The sequence below is a fragment of the Volvox carteri genome (genome assembly GCF_000143455.1).
Source record: "Volvox carteri f. nagariensis unplaced genomic scaffold VOLCAscaffold_128, whole genome shotgun sequence".
Classification (NCBI taxonomy): Eukaryota; Viridiplantae; Chlorophyta; class Chlorophyceae; order Chlamydomonadales; family Volvocaceae; genus Volvox; species Volvox carteri.
Window position 1 is genome coordinate 2,479 of NW_003307671.1, and position 10,918 is coordinate 13,396.

The window sequence follows — 10,918 nt, forward strand, 5'->3', positions numbered from 1 at the left end:
CTGAGAGCTTGGCTTGTTTCAGTTATTTGTTACAAATCTGTAGCTCCTTGCAGTTGCTTACGAAGGGACAGCCTTGTATTTGGTTGCAACAAAAGTACAAGTATGTGCCCTGTGAGTGCAACTTGTTCGGTTGCTTGATGGCAACACCTGTATTTGGCTCCCACCTGGCGTAGCCTACATACCGATGCAGGCAGGCAGATAGCCAGGCAGTCAGGTCGTCGGGAGTCATAGATGCAGCAGGTAGGTAGATGCAGCAGATAGGCATGCACCAACGTTCACGAACCCTGGACAAAGAAATCTGGCCCCCTAGAGGCCTCTAATATATACCCGGGTGCCCGCCTCTCCAACAGCCAAAAATGGATTGCTTGCCGGACCAAAACATTGTGTCACTCCAATATTTCCACAGCAACACTAGGAAGGTAGGTAGATAGGCGGCAGAACGGCGTGTTGTGCGTTGCGTTACGGAAGTACTGTACTGGGTCATTATGATTAGGATTAAGATGTCGTACATGCAGTACACTGCTCGCGTGGTGTAGTGGTTAGCACTGTGGACTCTGAATCCACCGACCTGAGTTCAAATCTCAGCGCGAGCTGAAAGGTGGCCTCGATGGGATTGCTGAGGGTTGCATGGGATCATCATGGGTACACCGTGACCTTCTGCTGAATGTAATGTATCCGTCCGCATCTGCCCAGTGATGGCTTGGGAAACTGCTGAGACTGCAGGTCTCGCACCAAAAGGTTTGGCCAGTCATAAGCGCCCCTGCCGTCTGCAGCCGGCTTGCGGTCCCACCTGCAGCTTCTTCGTTCAAATCAGGTTACTTTCGGGCTGTCCAGATGTGGCCAGCTCGGCTCCTTCACGTCCACTCGTCGCTTGCGGTTGATTCATTTGAGTTGATCCGGGAACCTTCCACCAAGTACCCAGAGCAACCGGTGAAGCATCACCACAGGCGGAACGACGCTAGCGGCCCATTCCCTTTCAGAGATGACCCCCCGCGGTAGCGGGTTCAGATTACCGATCACTGTTGACACAAAGAAATCCCATTGACCTGAGCCCGGATCTGGGATCCTCCTCAGGTATTCTACAAATACCGCCACTATGTCAGTCTCTGCCAGGGCTATCGCCAGCTATCGCCATCCTCGTGCACCATTCCTGAAATTGGGAGTGATGCAGCAACCTTTTAGCCGCGGTGAAAGCTTTGTACGCTGCCGCTGCCACACAAACACCATTGTACCTACTCATGGGGGTAAAGACGTCGGACTGATAACCCACCCTCGGTACCGCACAGGGTAGGTCTTCTGGGCTTCAGCCACCAACTGGGGTTGTGTCTCAAGCACTGCCATCTTGAACAATTCCCAGAAAGCAGTTGTGCGTTCTCACGTCGGTAGCGGCCCAAGCTGCGGTTGATCCAGCAGTAATTTCTGCTCAACAGCCGGTGCGGCGGCCTGGAGAGGTCGCGTCCTCCTAGAGTCCACTGCACCGGCCGCCGATGACGTTCTCAACACATCCGCACCACCATTGCCTACTTGGTTAGCGACTCCTAAGGCTGCATCTGAGGGCTTTTCCCCACCTGACTGAGGTCTGCCTGCGTTTCTTCAACTGCTCTCTCCCCGCTGTCTGCAGCCGCCTCCTCTACCACATCTCTCATCTGGGGAGCCTCCTGGTGCTGGCTCGTGGGCGGCCTTTCCCGAGCAGCACCCGAGGACGTGCCCCTGGCTGTCCGGGTACCCTCCTCCTGCATCTGCGACTCCTTGCACAGCCGGCCTCTGCTGCGAAGATACTACCTTCTTCTTCCGGTCGTTTTCATCTGGGGAAGTCCCAGTCAACCAACCGGAATACGTTTTCACCTCGTGTCAGCAAGGGTGTGTGATATTAAAGGGACTCCCGATGGACAGCATTCTGCCTTAATTCTGTCACGTCTTCGAATCCAAATGGGCCTCACTTTAGTGGCATCCACGATACCCCAGCATGGGCCATCCGGCCTCCTTTCCATCGCATCCGCGACACCCCAGCAAGGGCCATCCGGCCTCCTTTCCATCGCATCCACGATATCCCAATGATCAGGCTTCACGCCGGTCGCATCTGCGACATCCCAACCTGGGCCATGAGGCCTCACTTTTGTCGACTCCACGACACCCCGAACCTGGGCTATCAGGCCTGATCGCATCCGCAACACCCCAACCGGGTCCTCCAGTATCACGCCAGTCATATCGGTAGCACTCGAACCTGGGTCATCCGGCCTCACCAAGAATCGCCTGCACGACCACCAGCCTGATTCCTGCTACTTGTGCGGTATCTTTTCCTCCATCGTGCAGCCCTATCGGAGTCATATCTGTGATTCTCCAGCTTGAGCCATCCAGGCTTGCTTAGATGTAGTCCACAGCATCCAGGCCGTATTCCGGTCACCTTCGGGAGCACTTCCTGAATTTTACCCCCCCAGCCAACCCCGACGCAAGTTCTGGGCGGGTGGCCAACGGAGAAGAGAGAGCGAAGAACTCACCTCCATAGGATGGTCGAAATTTTTGACCCATCTATTACACGCTTAGGAGACCGCCCGCACCCCCTTCAGGCGGCTCTACGCCGGGTGGTTGGGGGGGGGGAGAGTTGGGCAGTAGGGGTGAGAGAGAGGAGAATGTGTGCAGGGTGTGGGTGGCTAGGGCGGCGAAGCTGGCGGCACAGGAAGGGGAACAGTGGTACATACTCTAGATGCTGCCCTCGTTGCTGATGTGCACCCTGCTACTTTGGCTGTGTACGGTGGACGAGCGCTGAGGCTTCAGTAATGACCCTCTGCCTTGTCCGCTAGCTTAGCTAAATGGGTTTTTGAATTCTATCTAGTGATGGATTGATGGTGACCTAGTCCTTAGGGGGCGCAGCATGCGCACCATTATGACTGAGGCGCCACCCCTGGCATTGGCCAGGTACCTCTCGGAAATTTGGGAGGCCAGGCATGTCGCGCTGAGGCGCTTCGCCCTGAAGCGGACGAGGGAGAATGAAGATGACCTCCCGCGTACTCGCATCAATACCAATGCAACGTCCATGGGCCCCCCGGCTTTTACGGACACACCCGCACTTGTGTGCGGAACTTGTAACTTGTAACTCTAATGCCCTCATTATCTGTAGTCAGTTCTAGCTGCTCAACACCTGCTAATCACCCCTTACCACTACCGTAGTGGTAAGGCGCTGTGACAGCGCCTCTGCTTACTTCTACGGGCTCTGACATCACTTCTTCTAATCATCCACAACAAGAATTTAACGTACAGCTTCATTATAGAATTCTAACATGTTGCTACTGGACTACGCAGCTCGCGTGGGTAAAGTTATTAATGTACCACCAACCTGAAGGGCATTTCGCTCATCGTACGTGCGTGGCTCAGACCATTAAAACATAATACCTTGCACTGTCGCTGTAATGTGTTTCCCCCTTTCCCCTCCCCTCTTTAGAATCGCGCCTGACCACTCGCCTGTAAACACATGCATACGGACAAACATCTGTTCTAGGGCAATTATCACTGTCATCATCATTATCACCATCATCATCGTTATCAATCTCGCTTCATGAAACTCCTTATCGTTTTCATCTTCTTCATGGTAGGGCTTTCCATGAGACACATCCCCAGCTGTCTGCCACAAAGGCGGCTGCAGGTCTGAAAGCAACCCGCACACATGCGGGACACACCGGGTAAGATAGAGCATCACAGAGGTCGCTGGTGGGTGGGGCTGTGCATCACATGCAAACAGCAGCGTGCTGCACCAAATCCGCAACCACCACCACCCCCTATAGCTAGGTATGAGCTTCGGAGGCCATTTCGCCTTCTTCCCCCTCGTCTCCTCCACTCCCCCCTTCTCCCAGCTTCTCAACGGCTTGAAGTTGATGAATTGAAAACAACCAATACACATCACAACACACGTTTCGGGTTCCAAAAGGTGCACATCCGGGCCCCCCGTGAGCCAAATGGGGGACACCATCAGGCCGCATACAGGTGTATTGTACTTCACATCGCAACCCGGGCAAAGCAATGGAAAGGAGGAACAGTATATGAGCCACCATATCAGACACAGTGGCAGCGGCAGAGCAACAACAAAGGTATTCTACCACCGTTCCCACGAGTCACATCTTGCCAACACTTTTCCAGAATATGTAAGGTGTGCGACAAAAGTATGACACCAGCAGTACAATAATAATGACAACCGCAGCAGAGCGGATGGGCAGGACGTGCATATCAACCGCCACCACACCACCACCATTACCATCCAGTATTTTGACAGCAACAGGTGTACAATCATAGTTCTCTCATGTAATCGGGTAATGTGGTACTGATAATGCATGCTCGGCGACATCAACCACGAACACCGGTTGGCGAGCTGAGCTGAGCTAAGTTGACAGTTCTTTCACTGCCAAGCACTCAGCTGAATGTGTGAGACATACATGCATGCATACATACATACAGACAGAAAGACATACGGACATACATACATACATACATACATACATACATACATACGCAAATGTTTTCCTCTCCTACCTTTCCTCTCCAAGTGCAATGTCCCATGAGCACACACAGGCATCACGCGCACGCAGTTGTGGTTCAAAAAGCAGTAAATAAGCAACCTAAAAAGGACATTGGCAGCCCCCTTCAGTGGAGAGAGTGAACACGCAGCAGCAGCATCAACAGCAGAAGTAGCAGTAGCAGGTTGCTACACCTTTGCCGTACAGCCATGCCTGTGTAAGTAGCCCCCCACCAATCGGGAGAATTTTGCATACTTAAAATACATATATATTGGGATATACTTACATACATATGTACTTATTCCACCCGAGCGATTATAACATTTCGATGCGAGCACCCCAACCCCTGCCAGCATCCATCCATCCGTCCAAATGGTAACCGCACCCACCCCCTCCCACTCAAACATGTACAGCCCCTTCAACGCCACAGCCAAAAGGGGTTCACCACGGGAGGCTATCTTCGAGAGCTCAATCAGGTGGTCAGCTGCTGGGGCCCCCTCCCGGCCCGGCCTCTCTGCTGCCAGCTCCCCCAGCACCACCACTGGCAGCAGCAGCGGCAGCAGCAGTCGCGTGCATGACCGCCAGAGACTTCGACACCGGTAACCAGGTGCCCTTGTCGGTGCTGGTCTTGGCACTGTCCAGTACAGCACGTACGACACTCTCCGTACCCGTGTAGTCCTCCGGGGCGGTGGCTCGCAGGTGATGGAGGAAGAAGACGTACGATAGGGCGTTGTGTTGTTTAATGATATGCTCCTCGAAACCGCCCTAAGGTGGCACCCGGCGGCAGTTAGTCAGTTGGTTGGCAGGTAAGAGGGGTTTGTAAATGGAGCGGGTGGAAGATGAGAAGATAACATGGTGTGTTTTGGCATAAGGTGTGTATGTGTGTATATGTGTGCGGTGGGGAGGATATGCCATCAACATGTTTAGCACTAGCCAAGCATGATGATGGTGTGATGAAAGCGAGAAAATGAATCAGTATATAAAACCCTAAGCCCCTTTTTCACATTGGAGTTATGAAAGGCTTGATCACCCAGCCCCCGACCCCCCTAAACACCTCATCCCTCGCAATCCCCGCCTCAAGGTCCCCCCTCAACATACACATACACAGACCCCAACAGACCCCCACCTGTATCTTCTCATTAAAGAGGTACATGTCCTGCGAGCAGATGAGGCACTTGGACAGGCGGTCCGAGGTGATGGTGTTCTGGTCATCACGAATGGCCTCGAAGGCGGAGGCGATAAGGCCCACGAAAATATTGCTCAATACGAAGTTCCAGATCATGAAGAAGAACAGCACAAAGAGGGTCCGGGCCTGTTGCAGACCGTCCTCACCCACTTGGGAAGGTACTGCGGGAGGTCGGGAGGAGGTGGTGGGGTGTGGGGGGGAAGTGGGGGGAAACGGGGAGGGGGAAAAAAGGGCGTACAAACAGTAGAACGAAATACAACAACAGCAACTTATGCTAAGCGACTAGCAGCATGCAGGTACCCTCCTTCCCTCCCTCCCGCCCCAGCTTACCCTCTCTCCCTCCCTCCTCCCCTTCCCCCAGCTCCCTCCTCGACTGCCCCTAGCTCACCCGTATCCCACAGGTCCGAGTTGAAGAGGTTGGAGATGTCCCCCATGATGCCGGTCAGCATGTGTGCCCCCATGCACTGGTAGAAGGTGTCGCAGGGGGGCCCGTCCCCCTTGTCAGCGGTAGTGGGCTCCTGGAACACTAGGAACGTCACCACGGCGAAGGTGTAGATGGCCAACACCGCCAACACAAAGGTGTTCAGGATGTTCATGCCAGACCGCTGAATGGCCATCACCAGCTGCTTGCCTGTCGGGAGACCCCGCGGAATGTGTGTGGGGGGAGGGGGGAAGGGATGTGGGGCGGAGATCAAAGCCGAGGGGGAAGTGGCCCAGGAAAGGCGAGGAGGGAGGTACGGGGCGGAAGGTGGATTGATAACATAACACCTAGGGGGGAAAAGGACATTCCAGAGATTCACTACCCAGTTCGCTAAATCCTCCACCGGGTATCTGACAACCACATCATCACGGTTTCAGCATGGAGGGACAGAATAGCTAAAACCAAAATAGAGACATACACACACAAAATGTCACGGATATGTGAGTGTTGCTATATAATGCTGCTCCCAAAATTTCAGCCCCCTTAGCTCAGCTGGTTAGAGCGTGGTGAATATCTGTGGGCACGCCAAGGTCATCGGTTCGATCCCGATAGGGGCCATACATCCGTAACATTGTGAATTAAGTCAGCCGCTACTCTCATCCACACCAATGTCCCTAGAATATCTTGGGGTCGAGACCTTAGGGTCAGGGTTAGGTCGGAAATTCTTCCGACGGTGGAAAGTTTACGTGCCCCCAGTCGATGGACGTTGGTGACCTGGGATAAAGTTAACTTGCGAGCTGACCAGGAATCGAATTCAGCAGCCGTCGATCCGGCAGATTCCGTTGGATGCCGGTGGTGGGTGCGGAACCTGAGTGACCCACTGAGAAATTGACTAGGGTGACTAGATGAGGGTGCCGCGAAATACCGGGGAAGGCAGGGTCTGCCGGGTAGGGGCCGCAGGGTGAAGATATGACCCCCCTGTCCCACACATCATACACACCAGCCCCTCCTCCCCCCTCCCTCACCACTATCAAAGTCCAGGAAGTAGATGGTGAAGTGGAAGACCAGGAAGAAGGGCGACACAAAGAACCCAGCCAGGGAGGCGGATACCAACATGTTGAAGTACCAGAACTTAGCGTATCGACAAATGGTGGCCACCACCGCCGCAGCCAGCTGGAAGAAGTCGCCCCAGCCTCGACGGCGGTTCAGGGGGGGCGGAGGCAAACCCAGCTCTCGGGCAGCAAACACACCCTGGTCCAGCACTTCCTCCTCATTCTCAGCCCCAACTCCGCCTCCGCCTCGTGGTTGGCCCCCGCCACCACCTCCCCCGCTTCCGTATGTGAATATCTCCCGCATTCTCCCTGCTAGCTGGTTCATGGCGGCAATGGTCTTGGGGACTCCGTGGCTCATGTACTTGTTTAACTCTAGGTTGGGGTAGGGGTGGGGGGTGGGGGAATTTACGTGGGTAATGGGCCATGGAAGGGGTGTGGGGGTTTGAGTCAGCATTCCCCACGCCAGCCCCTCACACCCGCATACCCACCCAACCCTGACCTGTGTATACGAACGACGTGTACAGCAGTATCGTACATGTGGACTGCAGCATCACCGCCACCGACAGCACGATTGTGGCCCAGTTCTCCCCGCGCTCCTGGAAGGAGGTGTGGGGGCTCCACCGGGCATCAGCCAGGGCCTGAAGCAGTTGGGGGAGAGAAAGAGGGGAAGAGGGGAGAGTATGGGAGCTGTTGGAGAGGACAGGCAGCATACATACATCAATATAGTGGAGAAGAGGCCGGAGGGCGGTACCCGCAGCCACCTATCCACCCATATCCACCAGTCGAATATTGGGCTCCTGGACAAGCCCTCCATTGAGGCCTTTTTTCTCCCACATACACATACACACGGCACCTCCCAGCCCCCCTGGCCCCCCTCCCCTCTACATCCTACAACCCCGCTCCTCACCCCTTCCCCCCACCTGGAAGATGAGTGTCCCCACCGCCAGGTAGAAAGTCAGCTCCAACAGCCTCATGCGGTACTGGGCCATGATGGACACGGCCTGGGGGGGAAGGGAGGGGGAAGCTGCCAAGGTTAGCTGAAGGAAATTGAGGCCTAAAGGTATAGGTAGGTGGGGAAAGTCAGGGAGGAATGCAGTCCGGATGCACTCCAGAGAGCCCCATGTCCGCTTCCCCCCTTCGGGCCCCTGACCTTTCTCTCCATCACAACGTCAAGCTTTCCTCCCTTCCTCTCCCCCCCCACCCCACCCACAGGGTCCCCGTCCCCACCTTGAGCCAGCGGTTCCTGCCCAGCCGGGACTCCAACTCGATATCGTCCACCACATCCTGGGTGGGGGCGTGGGGATGGGGGTGGAGGGAAGTGGCTACCGAGCCGAGGGGAACGGCCGGCAGTAGATAGATGGCGCGCCATTTGCTACTGCTACAGCTACTAACTCGAAAGCAGTCATGGGGAATTTCCTTTCTCACTAGCTGTTGCTGCTATTGCTGCTGCTGCAAGGCCCCACCGCCTGCCCTCTTGCCCTCCTCACGATGAGTCGCGCCCGCACCCGGTGGCCCTTCTCGTCCTCCTTCATCTTAGACTTCCCTACCCACTTCCCCAGCTGCCCCTCCCAGGCCCTCCCCCCTCTGTGTCCCGTCCCTACCTCAAGCACCTCCACCAGCTCCGCCGCCTTGACGGTGGGGAACGCCCGGCTGTCCGGCGACACGGTGTTGTTGATCCGGTCCAGAGTGACGTCGCACCACAACTTGCTGGTGACCAGGTTGGAGCACTGCGGCAGGGAGGGGCCGGCACAGCAACGGGGGCCGCAGGGGAACATGGGAGTAGTGCGGGGGAGGAGCGGGAGGAAGGCCTGTTGATAACGGAATGCAAACGTATGAACGGCACATGCGGCCACGCAGCCAAAAACACGACAGACAGACAGACAGGCAGATTGACAGGCAGGCAGGCAGACAGGCAGATTGACAGGCAGACAGGCAGACAGGCAGACAGACAGACAGACAGACAGAGACAGCACATTAGCGCAGACTAACAACACAGACCCCCCTCGCGTACCTCCGGTGTCAGTTTGAAGAAGAACGGCTCCACCAGCTGCCCCCGCCAGTTGATCTCCACATACCCCAGTCGCCGCTGCAGGAAGGCCTGCAGCTCGCCCGCGTACAGCTGCTGCTCCGGGGTCAGCTCGTCCATCTGGGCGTACAGACAAACATACATACATCAGACGTACAAACATCAGGAGAGGTGGAGTGTTGTTGCATTCCCAAGATAAGCACGCAGGTGCATGCAGACATGCACACGCCACGGTTCCGGAGTTACTATGCGCCGATACAAGCGTTCGATGGGTGCCTTTTTTGGACTGCGTAAAGGCGTAGTTGGCGTACGTACACTAGACAGGTTCGTTGAGGCGGGACCGCTAATGGCTTGCACAAGCAGCGGATGTAATACACACATACACACATGCGCAGACGGTCATCTCTCACGCCCCGACGTCTTCCCCCTTTTTCCATACCTTATCCACCTCTGCACCATTGTGCAGCGCCCAGATGTACGGCAGCGGCGGTGGGCGGCTGGGTGTTACCGAGTGCAGCTTCAGGATGTACGAGCAGAAGAGCAACAGCTCGTCTTCCAGCTTGGACGAAATGTTGATGAGCTGGTATGTATGTACGTATTGCGTGTTGGGTGCCGGGGAGAGGGGAGAGGGGAGAGGGGAGAGGCAAGGGAGTCAAAACAAAGTCCGCCTGAGGATGGTGCTGCGAAAAGCCCATGCCCCCCTCACCCCACCCACCTCGGCCTCCTCGGGCACTTCCGGGTCGCAGTCCGCCACATCCTCTCCGTCCGCGGGGTAACGGGGTGGTGTACCCGCCATACCTAGCACGGAACACAGCCGGCCGATCTGCCGGTCTACGACGCCGAAGTCCAGGATCTCGGAGCAACGACCCGGAACATCTTCCGAGGGACATGCCTCGAGCAGGCTGAAAGGGAGGGGGGACGAAGGGGGGGAAGGGAAGGGGAAATCACGCATGAAGCTGACAACATAGCCCGTGGGGGGAGGGAAGGAGGAGGCGGAGGGCCAGGGAAGCAGGCAGGCATGGCTGACGGAAGGGTTAGGACGGGGACGGGGGACGGGTTGGTGGACGGGAGCAAAACACACCGGCCTTTCTACAGAGAAGAGGTCGGGAGGATCTCTCCTCTCCTCGGCCCCCTTCCTTGCCCACTCCCTCCCGCTCCCTCCTGCTTCCCCACATTACCTGGCCAGCAGGTTGAGCAAGGCCGACTTGACGTTGCACATATTGAGGCTGATCTTCCGATCCTCCCCGCTTCGGTCGTCAGGCCGGGGCACGTGCTTGGCCGAGTACCCAATACATCCGAATATTCGGTTACACGAGGCAAGGAAGTTGGTACCCGCCAGAGACTGTTGGTTGCTGGAACAAGGACCCTGGGTGACAAACAAGGCAGCAAGGGAGAGCGGGAGGGGGAAAGGGGAGGGGGTAAGCGGGGTTTGGTTTTGAGAAGGGGCCAGCATACGGCTATGGCGGTTGTTGGGCGCTTCGACTTGAGTTACTTCGAAGGTGGAAGGAAAGGGTTGAAAGGAGAAAGTGTGGGGCCCCATCCTTCCCTTCTCTCCAACCCATTCTTCTTCTTCGGCCTCCCACGGAACCCCCCCCCTCTCCTCCCCCCACCCAACCCCCCCAACATGCCCCCCCTCCCATCCCCCTTCCCCCCTGTGCATCTTACTTGCACCATTTCCTGCACAAACAGGCACACCAATATCATCAGATCCGCCACTTCACGTCGCCA

The 10,918-nt window shown here is 56.2% G+C and overlaps 1 protein-coding gene across 1 annotated transcript in view; it reads right to left on the reverse strand.

Annotated features, from left to right (window-relative positions):
• Nucleotides 1-4,985: 4,985 nt before the first annotated feature.
• The window catches only part of VOLCADRAFT_121781 (uncharacterized protein), a gene marked incomplete at both ends in the record, with an annotated part of 29,432 nt that continues 23,499 nt past the window's right edge, over nt 4,986-10,918 (reverse strand). Inside the window, 12 exons of the mRNA XM_002959141.1 lie at nt 4,986-5,270; nt 5,632-5,852; nt 6,080-6,322; nt 7,138-7,536; nt 7,664-7,802; nt 8,085-8,165; nt 8,392-8,448; nt 8,766-8,891; nt 9,176-9,310; nt 9,630-9,770; nt 9,906-10,092; nt 10,369-10,556. Of these exons, the coding sequence (XP_002959187.1) occupies nt 4,986-5,270; nt 5,632-5,852; nt 6,080-6,322; nt 7,138-7,536; nt 7,664-7,802; nt 8,085-8,165; nt 8,392-8,448; nt 8,766-8,891; nt 9,176-9,310; nt 9,630-9,770; nt 9,906-10,092; nt 10,369-10,556 (2,202 nt within the window). The remainder of the gene's footprint in view (nt 5,271-5,631; nt 5,853-6,079; nt 6,323-7,137; nt 7,537-7,663; nt 7,803-8,084; nt 8,166-8,391; nt 8,449-8,765; nt 8,892-9,175; nt 9,311-9,629; nt 9,771-9,905; nt 10,093-10,368; nt 10,557-10,918) is intronic.